The sequence below is a fragment of the Mya arenaria genome, chromosome 6 (genome assembly GCF_026914265.1).
Source record: "Mya arenaria isolate MELC-2E11 chromosome 6, ASM2691426v1".
NCBI lineage: Eukaryota > Metazoa > Mollusca > Bivalvia > Myida > Myidae > Mya > Mya arenaria.
In genome coordinates this window covers 42,038,028-42,063,541 of record NC_069127.1, presented here as the reverse complement: position 1 = coordinate 42,063,541, position 25,514 = coordinate 42,038,028, and the positions used below count along the sequence as shown (strand labels likewise).

Here is a 25,514-nt window from a genome sequence, read left to right as displayed (position 1 = left end):
CGCACACACACACGCAAACGCACGCACACACACACACACACACACACACACAGATGGACATTTTCAGAGTTCATGTACACACTGTACACACACAGAGTCGAGCAATACTCCCCATTGGTTCTTTATAAGTATACTACATGTAGTGAAGAATTGTTTGGGTAGCTGGTGTTCTCCACCACTCTCAAAAAAGGGTAGAAACAATTTTCACTATTGCCATGCCATGCCATTCTACTATACCCACGTAGTTTGTGTCCCATCATAGTACTTAGATGATATAATTGTGGATAGTAAATACACTGAGGTCGCTCTTGTTGTTGCTAGCGGATGCACTTAGTTTGGATTTTTAACTTAATTTTATACAATAATTCTAGTCCACCTAAATAGCCGTTAGCGAGTATTTTGTAGATTTTATGACTATGGCAGACTCGTAACAGAAATTCATAAGAACTGCCGAAATAATAAAAAATGTCTCTCAACGATTTATTTTGTAGATAACATGTATACTTGCATCATGTGTAACTGTCTACGATATTCCCTGAAAGCTAAAACATTCCATATTCGGGTCTTATGTTTTCATATTACAAAAAAATGTAATTATATAGGAAGTACTTTAGGGTTCCTTCAATATTTTGCAGTGTTATTTATTCCCTCAAAACAATCCTTTCGTGTCCTTAAACCGAAAATGGGCATTAATCACTTGGAGTACATGTAAATAATATTATTTTCCTTGTCAGTGATGCACAATATAAATGTTATTTGTAAGATAAAATAACAGCTAGGATACCAGTTTTCTTGAACAAAATAGTTATATGATATTGGATAGGCAATTTCATTTTCATATTTCATGACTGTACCTGGGGATCAATATTTTTCATGACCGACCGTCCATCTGAACGTCCGTTCCGAAGCCTTGCGGATGATTTGTTTCACAGGTGACCAAGCAATATATGCAAGTGGCGTTTAAGAAAATGTTTTATGGCTCATTTTTGTTGCTGTTGTTTTTTAATATAGAGTTTTGTAAAAAATATGGATGCCGAATGTTTGGCACAGTTTACATTTCAAGCGACATTCATGCGATAAAACAGGCTTTTGGGGCATCTGTGTATATTTATAGTTTACAACTGCCTTTCGTGGTGTTATTTTTGCATGGCCAAGCACATTAATAATCCTTTTAACAGTAAACTTATATAACTCATTTGCATATACACAAAAAATCCTTTGGTTAAAATGGCCATGAATGGCTGACTTGAAAAACTTCCATCAATAGTTCCATACACAATTTTTTTTTATCCAACTTATAATTATGAATTTGACGGCTTTTCTTCATTTCATTCTGTCAAAACATAACGATATATACATGAAGGGCACCTGCAAGGCTTCAGGGCACAGTTTTAAATCGCTCGGAACATTTCGGCCATGGCCGAGTTGTTACGATTGTATAACGAGGTCTATCTCGAAGCTTTGTCGGAGGAGGCCGAGTTATTACGATTGTATCGAGTTGTTCCCCTTCGCATAATTGTTATCTGTGTCAGTCAACTTTCGTTTTATTGGAAAGGTAAACAACTTGTTTTAATGCATTAAATGCTTGTTTAGTGCAAAATAACATTTCACTTACATAGCAAAATATGAAAATAACTCTTTATGATCAATTTCAACCATAAAATACTTCACTTAAAACAATTTCAATATTTTTAAAACACCCCCGTTTTTTGCACATTCCCGTTTAAACGTTAGGGATTGGAAGAATCCCGTATAACACGTCTATTATTTTAGACTAGGTAATACCGGGAAGAAAATAAGGTTATTTAAGTTTAAACACGTACACACTTAGTATTTAACAAGACTTGTAAATATGCATGATTCACTTTATTTCTATATTTAACTTTCTTCAAATAAATATAATATCATTCATTTCTTATATTCCACGAGCAGTGTAACTGGATTGCGTTAGCCTTCTACAATGTACATGTGTAATTTTTTAAGCACGGAACACCCGGTGGTTTTTCCAACTATGCAGATACGTTTTTAAAAGCGATCGTTCGATATACATGTACAAGTTACCCACAAGGACAAAAGTGACATTTTTAGTAGTGGATTTAATGTAAACAATTTATATTTGATACTTCTCAATTGCAGATATTATTGTGGAACTGTTTCTGTGCGTGCCAGGTGAAGGTCAAATTCTACTATTACATCGTTACGGACATTGAAAGAGGTAGGTTTACAAACACTGCTGCTGCTATCTTGTTTTTGCAGTTGTTTTGCTGATTTGTTTAGCATACACATACAATTAAACGTTATATACGCCCATTTCATGTATAAAATATCATTAAGTGGTTCTTTGAGGATAAATGTAAGGTCGTTAGTGTTAGCGTTAGTTATGGTTATTGCCAGTGGTTAGGGTTAGGGCTAAAATAATTTTCTCCAAAGTGCCCACTCAGAAAGCATTGTTTGTTTTTTAATTATTATGGAGATGTCGTTTTGTTCTCATTGCCATATTATGCCTATAGCTAAGGATATCTTTAATGTACCTGGGTTACATAATTGTGATACAGTATAAATTTCAGTAGCATTTTAATGAAAAGACCGATGATTGCGTTCTATGTGAAATATGTCTAAGAGAGATAACGACAAAAAGTGTTTACAGTTAGTTTTTACCGATATGGGTTATTTCGTTATTTCGTTACAATGTACCTAAATATAGATGTTAAACAATTGAAATTTAATACAAAAAAGTTGAAAAACTGTTTTAGTATGTTTTGTTCGTTTATTAAAGGTGAAATATTACACTTAGTTTTCTTTCTTAAGATTGTCGACACCGATAAAAGAACAAAGTCTCGCAAACTATTTTCGTACACGTGTCATCGTCATTTCCTTTTTCTCGTTCTTGGTCTCCATTTAAGTGTCACTATTTCTTTCTGTGGTTAGATTAACTATCTTGTGTGTAATGAGTTGTCGTCCTTGTTGCCAATATATACACAATTTTGGGTGTTCAAAGATTTGTTGCCCTCTGATTGACAAGTGTTATCATTATTTATGCGACTTAAAACTTCCATAAAATGAATATGTACACGAACACGGAAAACCCTCGGTTTTTTGTTGTTGTTTATTTTATTTTTAAAAACGCAATTACAAAACTTAGCGATATTTAGCGATATTTATATAACTTATCAATGTGTAAAAATTAATATAATAACTTGTATTATTAATTCAGTTCATTGTGTTTGTACAAGATGAAGGTGAAAGTCAACTCTTAATCCTTACGGGCATTTTAAGAGGTACGTTTGCAAAACTGTTGCTTTTGTTTTGTTCGTTTTTGTTTGTTTGTGTTGTGTTTTTTTTCTTATTTTTAGAAAATACACATACAAGTTAACGTTATATAAGTGAATACTTCGGTGTTTACAAGTGCGTCTTTAATTAGTTTTTAATATTAGTACAGAAAAAAGTAACTTGGCCTAAGATATTGTATAGGGTTAGAGTAAACGCTAGGACTGAAAACATCACCGAAAGTGGTCAATTAATTGTAAAATCTTTTCAGATTATATATGCCCATATTTTTTTTTTTACTCAAAGGGTGTTGTTTGCAAATTATTAGACAGTTTTGTCTTCTTTATTGAAAGATTATACTTATAATTAAACACGCATGTGATTTTGTTTTTCTAATTGCAAACCAAGCCCTTTTCGTGGGGAAAAGCGCAAGTTTTCAGTTTATTATTATTTGAGTATTTTGTCAAACAATTTGGGCAAATTAGTTTTACAACTGGAGGGAATTATAAATAACGCAGTAAATATATCACCCAGAAACACCATTTAATAAATCGTGAGATTCTCATTCTATCAATTTTTAACCAGGTTTTCACATAGTGAAACCTGGTTATAAGAATGGCGAACGTCGTTGTTCTGGCGGGCGGGCGGCGTCAAACTCACCTATGAAACTGAATAACTTTAGTAAGGGTTGACATATCTTGACCAAACATGGTCTATAGAAAGAGTTTATGGGTACCTTTCATGGGATTGCATTTGGGGTCCCTAGGGTCAAGGTCAAGGTCACTGTTATTAAAAATAGAAAAACGGTTGAAACTGAATAACTTTAGTTAGAGATGACATATCTTGACTAAACTTGGTCCATAGGAAGAGTTTATTGAGACCTTTCATGGGATTGCGTTTGGGGTCCCTTGGGTCAAGGTAAAGGTCACTGTTAGTAAAAATAGAAAAACGGTTGAAACTGAATTACTTTAGTTAGGGATGCCATATATTGACTAAATTTGGTTTATAGAAAGAGTTTATGGGTACCTTTCACCGGATTGCATTTGGGGTCCCTAGGGTCAAGGTCAAGGTCACTGTTACTAAAAATAGAAAAACGGTTGAAACTGAATAGCTTTAGTTAGGGATGACATATCTTGAATAAACTTGGTATATAGGAAGAGTTTATGGAGACCTTTCATGGGATTGCGTTTGGGGTCCCTAGAGTCAAGGTCAAGGTCACTGTTACTAAAAATAGAAAATTCGTGGAAACTGAATTACTTTAGTTAGGGATGACATATCTTGACTTAACTTGGTCAATAGGAAGAGTTTATGGATACCTTTCATGGGATTGCGTTTGGGGTCCCTAGGGTCAAGGTCAAGGTCACTGTTACTAAAAATAGAATAACAGTTGAAACTGAATAACTTTAGTTAGGGTTGACATATCTTGACCAAACTTGGTCAATAGGAAGAGTTTTTAGATGCCTTTCATGGGATTGCGTTTGGGGTCCCTAGGGTCAAGGCCAATGTCACTGTAACTAAAAATGGAAAAATGGATGAAACTGAATAACGTTAGTTAGGGTTGACATATCTTGACCAAACTTGGTCTATAGGAAGTGTTTATGGATACCTTTCATGGGATTGCATTTGGGGTCCCTAGGGTCAAGGTCACTGTTACTAAAAATAGAAAAATGGTTGAAACTGAATAGCTTTAGTTAGGGATGACATATCTTGACGAAACTTGGTCTATAGGAAGAGTTTATGGAGACCTTTCATGGGATTGCGTTTGGGGTCCCTAGAGTCAAGGTCAAGGTCACTGTTACTAAAAATAGAAAATTCGTTGAAACTGAATAACTTAAGTTAGAGATGACATATCTTGACTTAACTTGGTCAATAGGAAGAGTTTATGGAGACCTTTCATGGGATTGCGTTTGGGGTCCCTAGGGTCAAGGTCAAGGTCACTGTTACTAAAAATAGAAAAACAGTTGAAACTGAATAACTTTAGTTAGGGATGACATATCTTGACCACACTTGGTCAATAGGAAGAGTTTTTAGATGCCTTTCATGGGATTGCGTTTGGGGTCCCTAGGGTCAAGGTCAAGGTCACTGTTACTAAAAATAGAAAAAACAGTTGAAACTGAATAACTTTAGTTAGGGTTGACATATCTTGACCAAACTTGGTCAATAGGAAGAGTTTATAGATGCCTTTCATGGGATTGCGTTTGGGGTCCCTAGCGTCAAGGTCAATGTCACTGTAACTAAAAATGGAAAAATGGATGAAACTGAATAACGTTAGTTAGGGTTGACATATCTTGACCAAACTTGGTCTTTAGGAAGAGTTTATGGATACCTTTGATGGGATTGCATTTGGGGTCCCTAGGGTCAATGTCACTGTTACTAAAAATAGAAAAATGGTTCAAACTGAATTTCTTTAGTTAGGGTTGACATATCTTGACCAAACCTGGTCTATAGTAAGAGTTTATGGATACTGTCGTAGGATTGCGTTTTGGGGTCCCTAGATTCAAGGTCAAGGTCACTGTTACTGAAATTGTTAAAATAGTTGAAACTGAATTAATTTAGACAGGGTCTACATATCTTGACCAAACCAGGTATAAAGGAAGAGTTTATGGATACCTTTCATGGGATTGCGTTTGGGGTCCCTGGATTCAAGGTCAATGTCACTGTTACTAAAAATAGAAAAATGGTTGAAACTGAATAACATAAGTTAGGGTTGACATATCCTGACCCAACTTGGTATAAAGGAAGAGTTTATGGATACCTTTCAATGGATTGCATTTGGGGTCCCTAGGGTCAAATTCACTGTCATTAAAAATAGAAAAAAATGACACAGGCTGAAGTTCTTCTGTCAATCATTAAAACCCTGGTTTCGTTGCATTGCGGCATTTCTTGTTTTTAATTAATTTATCAAAAAAATAATGGTGAATTTCAGAACCTACTAGTATTTGGTGAAACAACAGGTCTGGCCCTAAGGGAAGTAGCTAGGTAACGGATATGGCAATGAAGGTTAAAAAGGCCCTAATAACGGGCAGTGTAAAACAAAATAATTACAATACAAAACAGTGTAAGTTTTTGTTCGTTTTATTGCAGGTTGAATAGTGTTTGTTTTATTTTTTATGTTTGCTAATACCGATACACGTGAAAAGTCCCGCAAACCATTTGCGTACACGTGACATCCTCGTGGCTCTTTTCTCGCTCTTGGTCCTGTTAAGGTTTCCATCCTTTTTGTAGCATGATTTATCAATCTTACTCTTAACAGATTTATCGCCCTTGTTGCTCAGAGATAGTCCACTTTGGTCAGCTTTGTAGCAGACTGAATGGTCGTCCTTGAAACTAACCGACTTCCTGTTCTTCTTCCCGACGGATTTATTATTGACATTATCATTCCCGGATTGTTTTTGCTTGATCTTTTTGGAGTTGATCCTGTTTCCTTTCGGATGTTTTCCATTGATGTTAACTATAACTCTGTATTCATTGTCGTCGACGTTTTGTACGAAGCAGTAGCTGTTGGATATCATATTTTCTTGAGGGTTGCACATATTGAGGCGTGGTGTGGCAGCGCCTCCGATGACGACTACTGGAAACTGACCCCTGGCAATGGAAGCTGGGTCGATGGTAGGCACTTCTGAAAAAGAAAAAAAAAGTTCCTAAGTTGATGAAGCATTCTGGTTTCTAAAAGAATACACAATATTAATTAAATTAAAAAAAAAAAAACATTTAGAAACATTTGCCGATTGTTGTAAAATTGACTCACCAATTTCATTGCCAAACAGCTGGTTACCCAAGTATGTCTGAAGCTCCAGTGTGCGGGCTACCCCATGTACCAGGTTTTCAATCATCTGTCGGATAACGGCCCGTCCATCAGTGCCCAAGTCTGGGATGAGGGCTCCATCTTGGAACACCGGGGATACTGTATCTGGGGTAATTGTTCCATCTGAATAATATACGATCAAGTTAAGTGAAATACTTGTGCTTGAACTTTATATTCATTCAATTGAATATATTGATTATTTTACTAAGGAACTAACTATATTTTTCAGACCAATATGTTGTATTATCTTTACCTCCATTTTCTCTAAGATAGATATCACTGGCCACGTGGGTAGGTTCACTCTCCGACTTCATCTCTTCTTCAAGGCGTTCCTTTACAGAAACCACCAGGTTCGCTATCATATTTCGAAGGACGTCACCTCCTCCTCCATTTACGTCATAAATCTTCGCACCATCTTTGAATATTTCTGCGTGTTTATCCATTTCAATGCCTTGTATACAATTTCGTGCTGGATAAGTTTTCCGCTACTTCGTTTCTGTTAGCAACAACGTCAAATATGTATAGTGTGACGTCAAACGTCGCACGTGATATATTGACGTCGTGACGTAATTACGTTCGTCCGTTTTCCATCATTTATGATGAGGGAAAATAACTTAATTAAATTAAATGCAAGATATGAAAATGTGGGTGACAAAAATAAATGTGGCTGGAAAGGAACACATATATCTTAAAAAGGTGGCCATAGCATAGAATATGGCAAAGAAAACGTATAAATTAGTCTATAGTGTATGTATTCGGCGTCAGAATTTCCATTAGGAAACAATGGGTTTGCAATGTCAAGTGTAAACTTTGAGAGTCGTTATTACATAGAACAGTACAGCTGTTTCGAAATAATCATTGGCTTTGAACTAGGTTGCTTGTCATGATTTGTTGTGTGCGTGTGTTATAAAGCGAGTGATGGAAGGTGTGCATGAGCAACGATATGATGTTTGCTTTGTTTCGTTCAATAAAGTCAAATGAGAAAAAAAAACATAATAATATTTAATAGAACTGTTTTCCATCTATCAAGTGTAAACCTATATATTTTACCCGTTTTTTGATATTGAACAAATATCGCCACTTGTTCATTCCGTGTAATGAACTTTACAATGACTGTAAAATAATCAATGGACTTATCAGTTTGACATTCGGTTATTCCACTGATGTTTCCACTATAATCATGTTTCACTTAGGGTTTTCCGGTTTAACGATGCATATATATTCTGGATAGTATGGAAGTCATTTTACATTTGTTATAATCAGATCTACTTTATTTTACAAGTAAAAAAATTTTTTTTTTTAATTTCTCCAAACCACTGATCCACGTTTTCTTTACCGCGACATAAGACAGGAGACATTCATGTTTGGGCAAATTGAACTTAATTTAATGTTAACAGCGTGACTTACGACATCGATGTTAACTTTTAAAGGTGAAATACTTAAAGATGTGCTCAAATATTATAATATAAACAAGTACAGCTGCAAAAGTTTCCTCAAATAGTGTTATGATTACTACAGATTACTAGCGTATCCGGCAGGAAACTTTATAACGATGACGATCACTTTAACAAGGTCCTGAACAATCGGCCATTTTTATTACATTTAGGATTAATTGCAAAATACGTATTCCCACTAGAATTATTATAGATGCGTTTTACACCATTCATTTAATGTGTTCATCCGTATGTTTTGTGTGATATTTAGAATATTTTATAAAATATATTTGTCAATGGTCACATAGACGCGCAAATACCTAGGCCAAAAAGAGATTTGTTTCAACTAAGATTTCCTCAAAATATGGTAGGTAGGTAGGCATAACTGTTTTTGAAGAATCGGGATTCTGTATCAATATTTATGCGATAAGCTACAGAAACAAGCCCAGTAGCAAAACGTTAAAACATAAACCCGGTTTAATGGCACTGGGTAAACGTCAAAGGCATAGAACATAAAATCACAAACAAGAAACATGGAAGAACAGCACAAACCGACCGCTATCAGGGTACATCAGTATTTTTTTTTAAATATGAAGTGGTCAAATTTTAACATGTTCCCTGAGTGGAAAAAAACGGTTGAACGAAACGTATGTTATAATATCTTCAACGTTTTCTGTATTGTGTTATGTTGCAGTTTTAATGAATAAGGCAATGGCATAAAACATATATGAGACAATTATTGAACTTAATGATGTTGAAGCACCCAACAGTGTTGTTGTTATTGTGGCGGAGATACAGTCCGCCCAAGATAAATAATCAACCAAAGGTGAGTCATAATAGTCTTCCCTCTTATGCAATTTTAATGAATAGAGCCACGACATAAAACTGATAAATGAGACAATAATTTAGCTGAAGCACGCAACAGTGTTGTTGTTGTCGTTGTGACTGAGATACAATCCGCCCAGGATTAAAAATAATCGGATAAGTCTAAAGTACTGACATAGTTTGATGAAGACTGGCTGTAAATATTGCCGACCTTGTCATAGGATATGTTGTGGGGTTTTTGTTTAGATGTTTAACCTCGTTGTCTTCATGTAGTTTTGATCGTTTGGTGTGCTTTGTGAAGATTGTTTGTACCATTAATCAAGTAGAAAAATAGAATTATCTTATTAATGAAAAAATACACTATCAGTAAATAAATTCGATCCTTATTAAGATTAAAATACACACCTTCTGTCTAAGTTTGGTGAAGATGGGCTGGAAATATGACCATGATTTGCCATGGTAAGTTTTGTGTTTTAAGGTTAAACCTTGTTACCTCTATGGAGCTATGATCGTGTGTGGCTGGTGAAGATTTGAATCAAGTGGAAAATAGAATTGTCTAATAGGAAAAATAATTACGATCAAAATACTCAGTAAATAAAACGTACATACTTCAACATGTACACTCATTGTTTTAACAACACGGAAACTCGACATTAATTCACGGATATTAATCGTCAAGTCCGAATAGTATTTAGTAATTTAAAAAAAATCCGGGGGGGGGGGCATGCCCCCGGACCACCCTAGTGTGCGTTGACATTACGACGAGAGTCCCGAAATCGACCCAAGAAATTATCACATGTATGCCGAATACCGTGAGACATTCCTTTCATTTATTAAGGGATGAATTTCGGGGTTGCTGTCATTATTGGGGTTGATTCATTATCGGGGTATGAACGCAATTGGGCTGATCAAAGTGTATGGAGTGCGAAGGACACTATTACTATACAGCGACATACTTCTCAGAGAGTGCAAAAAAGCAATTCATGGAATATTCCGCAAGTAGCATGTTACGCCACACATACTTTTAGCCATCAATCACACTCAACTACATACACTGAACTAATAATAGAAGTATAAATTTAAATCGTTTTGATTTATGTTCAGAAACCATGAACCTTCATCATTAATTCAAGTAATAAAAAAATACTACATGTTATTTTGTGCGACATGCAACATGGTCATTTTATACAATTTTGTTTCCATTTTGGTGTTTCGTGTGAACTTTCAATTCCTTGTGCAAATATAAAGACAATGTTATTGGGCAATAATGTATTAGCTGTGTTTATCTCTATTTTCAGATCTAATGAAGATGACATAAAATAATAAACTCTCCTTAAAGCCATTACTGGAACTTTGTACAGAAAAATAACTGTGTGCCAGTCAACGTTGGCCTTGTGAAGGTTAATTGAAATATCCATTTATAGGAAGCTAACAACAATAACCTTTTCTATGCATTGGCGATATTAAATCGCAACAGAATGACATTTTGTTAAGACCAAAATACCTGCTATCTATACGCGTAAAATGTTAATGTCCATGGGACTGTCAAACAGATTCACAATAAAAAAAACATTTAGTCTAACGACTACAATCATTTCATGTTCATTAAGTAGCAAAATCACCCCTCTAAAATTTAGTAAGTCATTAATTGGCTTTCTTAAGTTAGTTATTTAGAAACTATGTATGCATACTGTACATTTAGTGTAGAGGCTTTGAATAGACATTTGACGGTGAACACTATGAAAAGTAGCATTTATTCTTTGGTTTCTAAAAGATAAGTCTGAAAGGGTGACACCCGGCCTGTTAATCACTTACTACTACATGGTACTTATTCTTACACTAGGCTTCATTTTGTCCTAAATGTACCATTGTGTATGATACACAAAGACAATTTAAAAACGCAATACATTTACTTCACTTATCATGAAAACCTATTTCGCATAGCCAATTCCTTGTGAATTGAGTTTTATAGCAATCCAAGAAATCTAATTTATTAGGAAATTAACAGGTACGACAGTTTTTCGTTCATCCAAAATAATTTTCAAAATACATGCGTTTTTAACGTTTCTGCGTATAAAGTCATTTCTTGGAAAACTGGGCATATATAAAGCAGTATTTTTTCACCAAAATTGATCAAATGACAGTATAACATGATTCTCCTTATAAGAATCCATCAACATCATATTTCATTCACTCTTGATTCTCCAGTCTTTAACTCAAGTTTAAGACGTAAATTTAAATAAATGTTAGTTTCTAGCTACCTCCTCAATCCGTACGATGATATATGTAAAATATTTGCTATTTCAAGTGTTTCCATGAAATAAGTTTGCTAAAACTAAAAAATAAATTTAATTAAACTAAGGGAATATGGGCCCTGTTGGGCGCTTCAACCTTACCTACATCGAACATTTAATATTCTAGCGTGATCAAACAATAACCCATGCCATCTCACTTTTTGTTTTATTTTTTTTTCAAGCATACAGACATAACAATACTAAAGACTAGATTTGTTCCGAAGAGGATTGCTCCCTTTAAAATGATTGTACGAAGTAAGAAACACAATTACAGAAAATGCCTTGCACAGCTATGTACTGAATGCAGAAAATAAGATAATGAAATATTCTGTCTAAAGTTTATACATCCATCATTAGTACCAAACATTACTACTGGTAAAGTTTCTTTTAAAAGTTACAAAGTGTTAAGTTTTCATAGAGATATTTTTTATATAGACGTTATGTTTTTGAAGAAACAAATTAATAAAATTGCTATTTAATCATAGTATTTTTTTATAAACATGTGTATTACCCCCCTTTAATACATCATATTGCATTTACAGAAAAACATTTAATACATCATATCATGATAATGATAGAAGTGCCATTATGGTGTTATTTGAAAATGTTATCCATGCAAAAATAATATAAAAGTTGATCAATATAACTTAAAAATAACAATAATTTCAATGTTCATAACTAAAATTCACTAACACATCTTTGCATCCTACTGTTGGATAATCTACCTTAATTTGATTTAAATCACTTTTCAGAGAGAAAAATGACTACTTATAGCAACATACATGTATATATACATGTATATGAACAACTTAAAATAGTGAACAAAAATAAATAACGGAAAAGTTAAATAAAAAATAAATAAAAAACAGCAAAAGTATATACAAATGTAGATAAATGCCATGTTAACCCTTTCTTATAACAATTTAGGAATATGGAACAAATTGTATTTATTTTTGTTCAATATTTGAATACTGAGATCAGCATAAATCATTGTCTATTTTTGACACTTGGCACATAGAAGGTTGGAAATTCCAAGAATTTATAATACCATTGCTTTCAAATACAACAACAACATACAAAATAAATATATCACAATAATATTTGTTTTACAATAACATAACCATATCTTGACCAAACTACCACCAGATAAGAAGGTTACTTCAAAATTATAAATTATATTAAAAGTTAACTTGTCCTTTTATTGAATTAAAAGTTTCTTATACAAAATAATACAACATTAATTAATAAATTCATGTATAAAAACTTTTTTTACGTTTTACAATAACGAAACCATAGCTAAAACATAAATATCAACATTAGATGTTGATCTTAATCTATTATTAGATCAATAATCATTATCAACAGTATTCTTTTCCTCGTTACAAATAATAAGTTATTTTATCAGTTGTAGAAACGGTAAATCTGTGAGAGTGCAGCTTTAAGATAATATCTTAAAGCTGCACTCTCACAGATTTACCGTTTCTACAACTTTTATTTTTTGTGTTGGAAAGAGCCAATTTTTGCGTTAATATCTGCAAACCAATGATAAAAGATGGCTGACAAAAGATCAGATTGCAGATTTTCATATATCCGTTGGAAAATTAATGTTTAATGGCTTAAACCATAACTAATGGTTTAAGAAAAATGCATAAAATATTAGGAGCTCGAATATAAAAATATGCGATGTAGTTTTTTGTCAGCAGTCTTATATAACTGGTTTCCGTGCATTTTCGCAAAATTTGGCTTGTTCCAAGACAAAAAATAAAAAAAGTTGTCAAAACGTTCAATCTGTGAGAGTGCAGCTTAAATAACAAAAATAAGGTCTTCTCATTTCTTTCAAACACCTTTAGACCCTGTCAACAGGTTCAAACTTTTTCTATTAAGTGTAATTTTAATATGTAAACTAGTATATCATGTTATTTGTAAGAAAACTGTTCCATTTCTAAAGGTACATTCTATAGATTTTTATTTAAATTCTCCAATCTAAAAATTAAAAACAATGACAGTCTCATAATGTTCTAAATGCTTCAACAACATTTCAATCTCATTTGCTACTCAGGTGCCTGGATTGACCCATCTGGCAACATTTCCCTTGGCCAACTCCTGGGCAACAGCTATGGATACCCTGTCATAATTCATGCCTGCAACAATCTGAATACCCAAGGGTAGCCCCTTTTTATCTAAACCCAGGGGCACTGCCGTAACCGGCAAGCCAAGAGCATTGAACAGACCAGTATACGCCCAATTGAAGGGATACAGTATGGGCTGGTTATGGTAGGGAGCTATTTTTGGATGTGTTGGGTATAAAATCACAGAATTTTCATCTAGCATTTCCTTCATCTCTTCCTCCAATTTCTCCAAGCCTTTAAGCGACCTCTTGTTAGAACCTTCCAGTAAGGGGTTTAGACTTTCAACCAGACCTAGAGTAATGGCTGGCAGGGTATGGTTGGAGCAGTGAACGAACCATTTCAGGAGCTCCACCAATGGATTTATTTTCCCATTTTCTCCTCCTAGAAGTGCCTGGAATGAATTTTTGCCCTCCGCTGTTGTCATTCTAGCTGACCACATTTCAAATGCATACTTGAATTTCTCCACTTTCATGGTCTTCACTGTTACCCCAGCAGATGTCTGCAAGTAATGCACAGCCTGAAAAAAATGCAAACTTTTATTTATAATACAATAATACAAATTGTTAATGGATAACCCGGTATTTATAATTTCAATGATTTTTCAAGGCATACGCTCGATTTGCTTTCTGTTGCTTAAGAAGCAAGGACATTCAGAAATGTTCTGACATAATTAATATGAATGCACATTGGGTTCTTATTATTACTCGTAATATCGCTACTTTGGTGAACACTAACTTTTAAAACCCCTGCCATCCTTTCCCTAACTTAATTACACATATTTTCTGTGCAATTATCCATATTTATTACAAATTGTCCTATTCTGATATTACATTTGTATGATTTTATTACTCATCATCATGGTTACACTTCAGTGTTTTAAATTGGTTAAACTGTACCTACCATATATATACGTATAATTTACATTCAGACAGAAAGTACCTTTTACATTTAATACATTGCTGTTGAAATATGTGACCCAGTACTTTATAATGCTTTTAATTTCATTTTCAAGGCAATAGTAAAAAGAAAATGTGAAAGGATAATCAAGGATAAGCAAGGTTATCCTCATAATGATAACAAAAGCAACATCAGCTACAGCAATAATGTGCTTTTAAATCTTGTCAGAATCCCTTAGAATTTATTGACAGCACCGTGACATGATTTCTCAAGATATTAACTCTCCTTTTACATAATAGCACAATGGTCGACATGTTCTACTTTCAATGTAAAATGTGACATTCAACGCACATGTTCCATCTTTGTAAGCTATACCTTTAAAGCTTCAATAAAACCAGATTTGTACAATATCAGGCAAAGACCTGTCACATTGTTTGTCTTCCACAAGGTTGATAATATGTAAAAAAAAAAAAAAAGAAATTGATTACTTTCTGCTGCAAAACAAAATCACAGAAATAGGTGCAATAGACTAATCAATGCTATCAAATATCATCAGTTCTTTTTTTAATTAAACAATCTCACTTGTGTGCACTGCCATGACATTAAAGTATGCTTTCATTCTTTTATAATATATCCTATTACACTTAATTATACAACCAATGGCATCCAGGCTATGGCACCTGAACTTGTTTCCTTCAAAGAACATACTAGCTGAAAACAATACCTCTAATTAATGTCCTACTTACCCTGGCCTGGGCCTCCTTCAGCTGGGGGTCAACCTTTGACAAGAGCAAAGAGCCCCCGTCATCCTCTATGTTGTACACTGTCAACTTCGATACATCTACCTGAAATTCGGGGTATTTTGTAGTAGTTGGTATTTGAAATTCAGGGTATAGTAATATTTATGATTTGGTACATAGAATTCAGTTTGGTTTTTATGATTTGGAATTTGAAATTCAGGCTGGTTGTAGGATTGCATCTATAGTAATTATTTGAAATTCAGGGTTGGTTGAAGGCTTGAATATTTAAAATTCTGGGTGATTTGTAGTAATTGGTATTTAAAATTCAGGGTGGTTTGTATTAATTAGTATACATAAAATTCAGGGTGGTTTGTATTAATTAGTATACATAAAATTCAGGGTGGTTTGTATTAATTAGTATACATAAAATTCAGGGTGGTTTGAAGAGATTGGTATTTAAAATTCAGAGTCGTTTGTAGTAATTGGAATTTAAAATTCAGGGCGGTTTGTATTGTTTGGTAATTAAAATTCAGAGTCGTTTGTAGTAATTGGAATTCAGGTAATTCCAGTAACTGGTATATGAAATTTGGGGTGGTTTGTAGCAAATGGTATTTGAAATTTGGGGTGGTTTGTAGTAAGTGGTATTTAAAACTTGGGGTGGTCTGTAGGATTTGCCCAAACAGTTGGTTTCAAACATTCATTTTAATTGATAGATCGGAGTTCACTTATAAGCAACAAATATATGCATATTTAATTGTTTAAGAGTTGTGTTGGTTAATCTGGGATACATGTACCTTTAAACATAATGAGATTAGCATGAATCTACTAAATCTTTCACCTTTTTGTTGAGATCGACCTGCTCGTCTTTCCCGGCCATAACCTTAAGAGTGGGTACAATGTCTTCCATGTATCGGCACATGGGTCCTGTACTCAATAGATCCTGCTCCCTGCCTCCTGCCATTGGGAACTGACCCTCATTTGGCACAAAGCCTGAAGTTAAAGAGAGATTACATGTTTAATTCCTGATCATGGTTTAAGTTTTGTCCATGTTTCGCCACATCAAAAAACGAATTAAGCAAGCAAAACATGTAAATTTCACAATGTGAAAGAATGTTCTTTCTCTTTCTCTCTAACTTCTGATAACACCAATGACATTCAATACAGTATGATGACTTCCGTATAACATTTGCTGAGAGGATTTGACAAGCTTGTTAACTTTGGGACAGTAATTACGAAACGAAACAGTATCAAGTCTGAGGTTCAAAAGCTTGTTAACTTTGGGACAGTAATTACGAAACGAAACAGTATCAAGTCTGAGGTTCAGAAGTTTGTTAACTTTGAGACAGTAATTACGTAACAGTCTCAAGTCTAAGGTTCAAAAGCTTGTTAACTCTGGGACAGTAATTACGAACAGTCTCAAGTCTGAGGTTCAGAAGTTTGTTAACTCTGGGACAGTAATAATGAACAGTCTCAAGTCTGAGGTTCAGAAGCTTGTTAACTCTGGGACAGTAATTACGAACAGTCTCAAGTCTGAGGTTCAGAAGCTTGTTAACTCTGGGACAGTAATTATGAACAGTCTCAAGTCTGAGGTTCAGAAGCTTGTTAACTTTGGGACAGTAATTACGAAACGAAACAGTATCAAGTCTGAGGTTCAAAAGCTTGTTAACTTTGAGACAGTAATTACGAAACAGTCTCAAGTCTAAGGTTCAAAAGCTTGTTAACTCTGGGACAGTAATTACGAACAGTCTCAAGTCTGAGGTTCAGAAGTTTGTTAACTCTGGGACAGTAATAATGAACAGTCTCAAGTCAGAGGTTCAGAAGCTTGTTAACTCTGGGACAGTAATTACGAAACAGTCTCAAGTCTGAGGTTCAGAAGCTTGTTAACTCTGGGACAGTAATTACCAAACAGTCTCAAGTCTGAGGTTCAGAAGCTTGTTAACTCTGGGACAGTTATTACAAAACAGTCTCAAGTCTGAGGTTCAGAAGCTTGGTAACTCTGGGACAGTAATTACGAAACAGTCTCAAGTCTGAGGTTCAGAAGCTTGTTAACTCTGGGACAGTTATTACGAAACAGTCTCAAGTCTGAGGTTCAGAAGCTTGTTAACTCTGGGACAGTAATTAAGAAACAGTTTCAAGTCTGAGGTTCACAAGCTTGTTAACTCTGGGACAGTTATTACGAAACAGTCTCAAGTCTGAGGTTCAGAAGCTTGTTAACTCTGGGACAGTAATTACGAAACAGTCTCAAGTCTGAGGTTCAGAAGCTTGTTAACTCTGGGACAGTAATAACGAACAGTCTCAAGTCTGAGGTTCAGAAGCTTGTTAACTCTGGGACAGTAATAACGAACAGCCTCAAGTCTGAGGTTCAGAAGCTTGTTAACTCTGGGACATTTATTACAATACAGTCTCAAGTCTGAGGTTCAGAAGCTTGTTAACTCTGGGACAGTAATTACGAACAGTCTCAAGTCTGAGGTTCAGAAGCTTGTTAACTCTGGGACAGTAATAATGAACAGTCTCAAGTCTGAGGTTCAGAAGCTTGTTAACTCTGGGACAGTAATTACCAACAGTCTCAAGTCTGAGGTTCAGAAGCTTGTTAACTCTGGGACAGTAATTACCAACAGTCTCAAGTCTGAGGTTCAGAAGCTTGTTAACTCTGGGACAGTAATTACGAACAGTCTCAAGTCTGAGGTTCAGAAGCTTGTTAACTCTGGGACAGTAATTATGAACAGTCTCAAGTCTGAGGTTCAGAAGCTTGTTAACTCTGGGACAGTAATTATGAACAGTCTCAAGTCTGAGGTTCAGAAGCTTGTTAACTCTGGGACAGTAATTACGAACAGTCTCAAGTCTGAGGTTCAAAAGCTTGTTAACTCTGGGACAGTAATTATGAACAGTCTCAAGTCTGAGGTTCAGAAGCTTGTTAACTCTGAGACAATAATTAACAACAGTCTCAAGTCTGAGGTTCAGAAGCTTGTTAACTCTGGGACAGTTATTACGAACAGTCTCAAGTCTGAGGTTCAGAAGATTGTTAACTCTGGGACAATAATTACCAACAGTCTCAAGTCTGAGGTTCAGAAGCTTGTTAACTCTGGGACAATAATTACCAACAGTCTCAATTCTGAGGTTCATAAGCTTGTTATCTCTGGGACAGTTATTTCGAACAGTCTCAATTCTGAGGTTCATAAGCTTGTTATCTCTGGGACAGTTATTACGAACAGTCTCAAGTCTGAGGTTCAGAAGCTTGTTAACTCTGGGACAGTTATTACCAACAGTCTCAAGTCTGAGGTTCAGAAGCTTGTTAACTCTGGGACAGTTATTACGAACAGTCTCAAGTCTGAGGTTCATAAGCTTGTTATCTCTGGGACAGTTATTATGAACAGTCTCAAGTCTGAGGTTCATAAGCTTGTTATCTCTGGGACAGTTATTATGAACAGTCTGAAGTCTGAGGTTCAGAAGCTTCTTAACTCTGGGACAGTTATTACGAACAGTCTCAAGTCTGAGTTCAGACCCAAGACTCAATATGGCCAAACTTAATTTCATTGTAACTTTCCTTCAAGCAAAGCCATGATAATGAAATTTGCTGAAACATATTACTATTGAGTGTTGCACTATTATTTATATATATTTTTAAAAAAGAAATGGAATAAACATGATTTTTAGTTCATTAAAAAACTTTTCTGAGTCTAGACTTGGACTTGAGGCTGTTGGTAATCATTGCCCCTGCCCATCTATTGTTACAAAATAATTGCGGGAGTATCCTTTGGTAATAAATCAATTGTATTACACATATTTTATGTATAGCAGCCTTTAGTGTAGGCATTCGTAGTAGCATTAAGTTTTCAGGATTTATATTAGGGTACTGTTTTTGAATCAATTCTATGGCACAAAGTAAGTAAGGTTTACAATCTTTGGATGGTCTGTTCCCAATAATTTCATATTCCGTCTCCAATTCATTCATAAGTGCAAACACATTCACTGTCATATCATACCTCTGGATGGCCTGTGTCCGAATATTCCGCAGAAGAATGCGGGCATGCGTATGCTTCCTCCGATGTCAGAGCCTATTCCTATCAGTGCCCCACCACTCCCTACATTCCCAGCCTCGCCACCTACATGTACATTCAGAAAGATCTATTATATTCTACCAAACTTCTTACATGTACTTCAGTGTTAATGCTGTTCTACGTAATGTCAATCAATCAACACATTTTTCATAAACAAATTAACCCCTTTTGACTCTTTGTTCTTTAAATTCCAATAAAAATTCTGACTCATATTTCGTCAAAGATCTTGATGTAAACTAAAATTATCTTAGTGATATTTAGTCATCATTTTGAAATATATGTGTGTCAACTGAGTTTTTGCCAGTCAGGGAAATGAAAGAAGTACTTGTTTCAATCTGTGACTTCCCTACAGATTTAAGATTTTCTAATCTATGACAATTATCCTTTAATGAAACAGAGCTTAAATCTGCAAGATAAATGCATTTGTTGAGTGTAGTGTTTTAATAAATCAAATTACAATATGAAAAACAAAAAAATCTAAAACAAACATAAAAAAAAATCTGCAGACATGTAGGTGAATACTCACCCGAGCTTCCGCCAACAATTCTGCCTGTGTTGTACGGGTTCTTGGATCGTCCGTACACCCAGTTGGCCGACTCGTACCACATACACAGTTCACTGGTGTTCGTTAAGCAGAACGGAATGGCTCCTGCAGCCCTTAGTCTTGACACCACTGGGCAGTCACACTCTGAACGGTAATCCTTCCTCGATACCAGCCCCGAACAATTAGGCATCCCTGTTAATGTTATTTTTACAGTTCAAACTAAGATTTTATGTGTCTGTTATTTTGTGTTGTTTTATTTGAATACTTAAAAGAGTAGCACAATAGTATGTAATAATGATAGGAATTCTTATTGAAAGTCTATTTCACTTTCACAGGAGAAAATAATTCACAAAGATTTGTTGTAAAATGTTAAGATGACAGTGTTCCAAAGAACATTTAAAATTTCAAATGAATGTACAAATCTTCTTTGAACAGTGTGTGTATACCACGTGATAAATTGCGTAATAAATGCTACGCCGGAAGGCAACATTTTGCTTTGAATGAAGACTTCACTATTTCTTCACCATTTTAAATGAATGATAGCGCAGTCTACGCCGCTTATGGAGCCCGGCATTCGGTCCTTTACCAGAGTTTGATTGAGAGTTTAGTTTCTTAAAACACTTTGACAAACCTTTTCACAATGCGGCCGTCTGACGGAGCACTGTCAAAACATTATTTTGGAAACAGGTTTGTCGAAGTGTTTGATGAAACTAATCACCTTGTCAAACTCCAGTAATAAAACAAAGGCGGGTCTCTTAAAGCAGAATAGACTGCCCTTTGTTTCATTTAAAAAGGTGAAGTAAAAGTATCTTTGTTTTAAGTCTTCATTTTAAGCAAAATGTTGCCTTCCGACGAGTCATGTATGATGTTATTATCACGTGGTATACACACACACTGTCTAATATAAACACAAACCTTTCACAGCAAAAGCCTCCTTCACAGACAAAGGTACACCAAGTAGCGGCATATTCTCCTCCGAGAAACGGTCATCCTTGTTGTCAGCATCAAGCTGCCTGTCCAGTTCATGAGCCTCAGCAAGGGCCTTGTCATACAGCGTGTAGACGACCACGTTCAATAGGTCCTTACATTTTTCTACACGGGATATGAACCGTTCCATGACATCTGCAGCCTTTAGCTATGTAAAGAGATATTGATTGACATATTTTCTTTCAAACATACTGTGCAAATGATGACTATAATTTGAACTTCATTTCACAACTATTGTGAAGAAAGTTATAAATGTTAACTGATGCTAAATCACTCTTCTTGGAACAGTGTTGTGGGGGAAACCGATGAACCCAGAAAAAAAACTAATCCAAACTCTCTAATGCACCATGGCTCTCATGAGGATCAATGACTTTGATATTTCCTTTTCAAAATCTAAACATCCATTTCTTATTCGATGATAAACATGTATAGAAATCTGTTTAAATTAGAAAATTATCCTGCCCGCCACCTCTTGTTTTGGCCTGAAGTATAATCATGATGAACTCTACCATTATTCTAAATATTTGTTTTTCAACATCGGATTAAAAGGTCAAAATTTCAGTATATTCAGTTTCCTTGTTTAACCACGCATTCTGTCTTTATTTAAAAGTTCATGTTTTAGAACATAACAATTTTATGAAAATGAGGTTTCAATGATTTGACTTCATTGAAGTTAATTTGTTAAGAAGATGTTACAATATGGTCGGGTGATTGGTGTATTGTTGCAGCCCTAAACTCTACCATACATGAATAAACTAAGTATGTGTACAGTACCTCTCTAGATCTGATCTTCCTGGCCAATGATGTGGCACTGTCTAGAAGCACCTCATCTTCCACAGGGCTGACCGTTTCGGCTGACCCATCGTACCAGCTGGAGAAGAGGCTTTCTGTGACAGGCACCCACACCCAGCCAACCACCATCAACACGTAGTGTAACAACAACTGGATCAGCTTTGCAGCTCCCATCTTAAATTGAATTTAAACTATTGAGTGGTGAAAAGCATAAATAGTTTGATGAATCTAGCTGTTTCTTTATTTAATGTCACGAAGGATCCTTTCACTTTCCCCATGTATATTCCCACTGATATGCATGTACATTTTTGTATACGACTTTAAAAAAAGGGTTTACAATTTGCTAAATTTTAAATAGCCACATAACTGTGTACTGTCATCATTCACATAGTCATTGCTATAATGTACTGGTAGCATGGAGATATATGTAGACCAGTGAAACAAGTTTGTAATCAAACTGTTATGTGAGATTGTGATCTTGTGTTGTACTCCCATGCACCCAGGCCAGGAATCAAACCTGGGTTGCATAGGTGAAAAGCATAGTGAGAAGTGAGCCATGTATCATTCCATTATTTCCACATTAGTTTACTAAATTTGTTATACTATAATAGGGACATGCCATTTTGTTAAGCATCCGCGTGCACCTAGGTTAATACAGTTCACTCCACGCGGAACTACCACTTTCCATTTTTCTCGGCGGATTTTGGTCATCGCGGACACGACATCCAATTGATCATAATCCTCTTTCCTCGGCGTTTTCACTCGTTCACCAACCGAGGCTGATCAGTGGACCGTATAATTACAATCACCGCGTTACTCGGAGGTAAAAACACCGCAAAACTCGGAGGAAACCCGATAAGAATATCCCACTGTATCTAATTTTGTTTAATTTATTTGATAATTTTTGCTACACCCGTAATTATTTAAAAAATAATTTATTTCGCTTACCTAATTTTCGGACACCCAAAGGACATCAATCCTAACTTTCACACTTACCAAGTTTCACAGACGAAGATTATTGATTTTTATCTTTTATCCTGGCTAGATTACCTAACCGTATACTGTCACCACTGTGATGACAAGTTAATTAGTAAATACCCATCCATAGTTAACGATGTATTGCCTGTAGAAAGAGGAAGTGTGAAATATTTATAGGAGGATTAAATAAACAACAAGGGCAATCAAGGGATTAAGAAAACAAGGACCTTAACATTTTTGTAAAACGATCTGCCAATAAACTTAAAAACTTGTACCACACTTATAGACTGTAAGAAGCAATTATGTACAGTTATACTTATTGAATCATCAATAAAAGTCAACACATAAGTCAACACATTCAATGATATAGGTAACTAATTAATGTGATGAATTAAAGTTGGAAATGCAATACTTAAGTTACATTCGAAAACACCACTTAGACACATTAATCTTGCATAACAATATACATGCTCTCCATGAGATCCTCTTGGGTAAAACTGTGAGTTATGTGACGTCACACAGTGTGACTGTTTGATCTAAAGCCGATAGAATGTGTTATTCATTTCAATGCATGTATAAAATGGTGTTTAATGGGATTTTAATTTACTTGATGAAGGATTTACACTTATATGCGTAATAAATAAGTTAAGAGCCATTGATAACTACGGATATATAATAATGACCGAAAAATATTCACACTTACAAATTCTCAACACCTTCATTACCTCAATCTAATTAAGTTCTCAACACCTTAATATAGTAAGAGAAAGATGACAATAACAAACACAAATGCACGCTATGGTATATCTTAATTCCTAATTAATTCCTTAATATCCTTATTACATAATGTGAAAAACAACAGTTGTAAGACGATGCTGATGAAAATTTTCGATAATTGTTTTTAAAAAGAAACTTACTGTACTTTGAAAAATTAATTATCTAATAATTTAATACTGTTTTAACAAAAGCAATGTACTGTAGTAGCTATGCACAAAACGCGGAGTTCCGCGATTAGGTCAATAAATCGATACGATCACCGGCGCTACTGGCAATAAAACCCTCCATAGAAAACGATTAACTCGGTGGAACTCCGTGAAATTTAGCGAGGAAAATGGTTGCTTACTCAGCGGAAATCCGCGATAAATTAAAAACGCCTCCGAGGCAGCGAGGAAAGTGGTAGTTCCGCGTGGAGTGTACTGTAGCTTGATAAGCAAAAGACATAAAAAAAATACACTTAATGCAATCATTGAAATAAGACTTTTGAATGAACAAGCCCGATTTTTTATACCTATTAAAGCTTCGCAATTTTTTTTTAACAATCCCTGCTATATAAAATTCAGAATTTGAGCAAGCTGGGAAGACAGTTTACCAGTGCAGGGCTTGCAAGCTTGTGTTAATTTCGAACACTGCCAGTGCCTCGTGAAAGACAACAACAATTAGTACAGAAATAAATACTGGATACCAATGACTGAAATTGTAAGCGTCAAATAACCCAGAGTAATCGTTGTTTCCATTTGACAATGTGCTTTTGGTATCACAAAGATTTTTTCTATTTGAATTTAGGTTATATTGTAAATCAAAACAATTTAACATTGCTATTGAGCGTGTGATTGTAAGGAGCTTCCGATTCAGACTCATTTGGCAAGCAGGTTGGCTAAGCATTTGAACCACAAGCAGAATATGTCGATCAAGTTATAGTAAAATGATGTGTGTAGTTCCATGAAATTGCATATAAAATTACTTGTGCCAATTGGGAGATACTAAGGTCATGGCTTCTTTTGATGTCAAACATGTTAGGCATGATGTCAAAGCAAACGATTGAAAAAAAATATGACAACCTATTTTTGCTTCTAATCAAGAAAGATCTGGCTTATTCAAGATATTGACTATGCATGAGTCAGTGACTGAATGTGTGTCCAAGATCTGTTTTCAAACCATTTTAGCAAGACAAATATTACTGTATGCAACTTCAATATGTATAGGTATTTTCAAAACTTTTTTTTGAAGGAGGAAATTAATTCAATTTATCCGAAATATTGTTTTTTATCCGAAATTCATTTAACGGATTACAATTTCCATATCTATGTGATTAAAATGTTAAAACTCGCGTAAATGCCGAGAAATTGAAAGAAAAAGACACAATTTATGTACAATTCCATATCAAACGACTGTACAAGCGGGATTTAGTAATTAAAACATAAAACTAGCTAACAATTAGGTTGTTGTTTTATATGGACTGCAGGTAAACGATAAATTTGACAATATAGTAATGTCGATGATGGGGAAATTCATGGTAAAATTTGTATCAATACTTATTTAAGTAAGGTTTCTCTAACTTGATTATTATTAATCTATTTTTCTGATCATTATTTCATGAAACAAGAATGAAGTTATATTCATGTGATTTGAAGAGTAAACAGGAATTTATTCGTTACTACTGGGGGATTCCCAATTATATTTCCCTATGAAAATTTTGTGCTTAAAATAGATACATGTTAACGGAATAATGCCTAGTATTTGTAAGTAAACTTTAGTTTTATCGGATATCATAAAACATATCATTCTTAATTACTAACACAGTATAACTATGATTAATAAACATTAAACTTTGAATAATTCTTTAAAGTAATTCACTTTTGACAGTACCCTTACTGTAGTCCGAAATATCAGGAGAAACCAACCAGGAAGTTTCTCATGAAGTTGCCACTTTCTTTTCAGGATACTGTATACAGTAGTTTTGGGGACTTCTGGCTGAGATCACCATT

The 25,514-nt window shown here is 34.8% G+C and overlaps 2 protein-coding genes across 8 annotated transcripts in view; one reads left to right on the top strand and one right to left on the bottom strand.

Annotated features, from left to right (window-relative positions):
- LOC128239113 (tumor necrosis factor alpha-induced protein 3-like) overlaps window positions 1-25,514 on the top strand; it is a 42,874-nt gene that overhangs the window by 6,050 nt on the left and 11,310 nt on the right. For 2 of the 4 annotated variants that reach the window (XM_052955591.1, XM_052955593.1), the window contains one exon: window positions 2,137-2,215. The gene's annotated coding sequence lies outside the window, so the exon portion shown is untranslated. Of the gene's footprint in view, window positions 1-2,136; window positions 2,216-3,214; window positions 3,279-25,180; window positions 25,269-25,514 lie in introns of those variants that run through there. The other 2 variants (XM_052955592.1, XM_052955587.1) reach the window with 2 other exon arrangements.
- Window positions 11,777-25,468, bottom strand: LOC128239114 (fatty-acid amide hydrolase 2-like). 4 transcript variants are annotated; one of them, XM_052955599.1, is made up of 8 exons: window positions 25,396-25,468; window positions 21,754-21,945; window positions 20,908-21,127; window positions 19,975-20,184; window positions 19,374-19,493; window positions 16,229-16,380; window positions 15,397-15,495; window positions 11,777-14,270 (listed from the first exon to the last, which is right to left on the bottom strand). In XM_052955599.1, exons 2-8 carry the CDS (start codon window positions 21,943-21,945, stop codon window positions 13,680-13,682), a joined length of 1,584 nt encoding a protein of 527 aa, XP_052811559.1. In that variant the 5' UTR covers window positions 25,396-25,468; the 3' UTR covers window positions 11,777-13,679. The 4 variants fall into 4 exon arrangements, with proteins under 4 accessions (XP_052811559.1, XP_052811555.1, XP_052811558.1 ...); XM_052955595.1 differs by lacking the exon at window positions 25,396-25,468 and adding an exon at window positions 24,962-24,997; XM_052955598.1 differs by lacking the exon at window positions 25,396-25,468 and adding an exon at window positions 24,901-24,974.

Coding starts and splice junctions, on each gene's coding strand:
- LOC128239114 (XM_052955594.1), bottom strand. CDS start 24,550: ATGCCTAACATGTTTGACATCAAAAGAAGCCATGACCTTAGTATCTCC. Junction 21,946..24,490: donor GTATCTCCCAATTGGCACAA/GTAATTTTATAT, acceptor ATTCAATTTAAG/ATGGGAGCTGCAAAGCTGAT. Junction 16,381..19,373: donor CGGACACAGGCCATCCAGAG/GTATGATATGAC, acceptor CTTTAACTTCAG/GCTTTGTGCCAAATGAGGGT.